This window comes from Haliaeetus albicilla, chromosome 30 (assembly GCF_947461875.1).
Source record: "Haliaeetus albicilla chromosome 30, bHalAlb1.1, whole genome shotgun sequence".
Lineage (NCBI taxonomy): Eukaryota > Metazoa > Chordata > Aves > Accipitriformes > Accipitridae > Haliaeetus > Haliaeetus albicilla.
Window position 1 is genome coordinate 2,197,606 of NC_091512.1, and position 1,153 is coordinate 2,198,758.

Consider the following 1,153-nt stretch of genomic DNA (forward strand, 5'->3'; position numbering starts at 1 on the left):
GCTGACTCCTTGGCAGCCAATGGGCAGAGGTCCTCCTCCTCACGAGACACGCAGCCAGCACCAACCAGAGCTCCATCCAAAGAGCTGAACAGAGATCTCATTGAAATGGAAAAACTGCGGTGAACATGTGTTATGAGAAATGGCTTTGATTTTGGTCAGAGAATAATGCCCTAACTTGTCACTGTCCTTGCCTCCCTGTTCAGTGCTTCACACCGAGAGGCAACAGATGTCCAACAGCAGCTCCATCACCGAATTCCTCCTCCTGGCTTTTGCAGACACACGGGAGCTGCAGCTCTTGCACTTCTGGCTCTTCCTGGGCATCTACCTGGCTGCCCTCCTGGCCAACGGCCTCATCATCACCACCGTAGCCTGTGACAACCGCCTCCACAATCCCATGTACTTCTTCCTCCTCAATCTCTCCCTTTTTGACCTGGGCACCATCTCCACCACTGTCCCCAAAGCCATGGCCAACTCCCTCTGGGACACTAGAGCCATCTCCTATGCAGGATGTGCTGCACAGGTCTTTCTGTTTGTCTTTTTGATCTCAGCAGAGTATTTTCTTCTCACTGTCATGGCCTATGACCGCTACGTTGCCATCTGCAAACCCCTGCACTATGGGACCCTCCTGGGCAGCAGAGCTTGTGCCCACATGGCAGCAGCTGCCTGGGGCAGTGGGTTTCTCTATGCTGTGCTGCACACTGCCAACACATTTTCAGTACCCCTCTGCCAAGGCAATGCTGTGGACCAGTTCTTCTGTGAAATCCCCCAGATCCTCAAGCTTGCCTGCTCAGATGCCTACCTCAGGGAAGTTGGGGTACTTGTAGTTGGTGTGTGTTTAGCTGTTGGGTGTTTTGTTTTCATTGTGCTGTCCTATGTGCAGATCTTCAGGGCTGTGCTGAGGATCCCCTCTGAGCAGGGACAGCACAAAGCCTTTTCCACCTGCCTCCCTCACCTCACCGTGGTCTCCTTGTTTGTAAGCACTGGCATGTTTGCCTACCTGAAGCCCCCCTCCATCTCCTCCCCAACCCTGGACCTGCTGGTGGCAGTTCTGTACTCAGTGGTGCCTCCAGCCTTGAACCCCCTCATCTACAGCTTGAGAAACCATGAGATCAAAGATGCCCTGAGAAAAGTAATCACTGGATACTTTCCATAA

The 1,153-nt window shown here is 53.1% G+C and overlaps 1 protein-coding gene across 1 annotated transcript; it reads left to right on the forward strand.

Annotated features, from left to right (window-relative positions):
* The first annotated feature begins 226 nt into the window (after positions 1 to 226).
* On the forward strand, positions 227 to 1,153 carry LOC138682956 (olfactory receptor 14C36-like). Its single transcript, XM_069774485.1, has one exon. It carries the CDS (start codon positions 227 to 229, stop codon positions 1,151 to 1,153), a length of 927 nt encoding a protein of 308 aa, XP_069630586.1.

Coding starts and splice junctions, on each gene's coding strand:
- LOC138682956 (XM_069774485.1), top strand. CDS start 227: ATGTCCAACAGCAGCTCCATCACCGAATTCCTCCTCCTGGCTTTTGCA.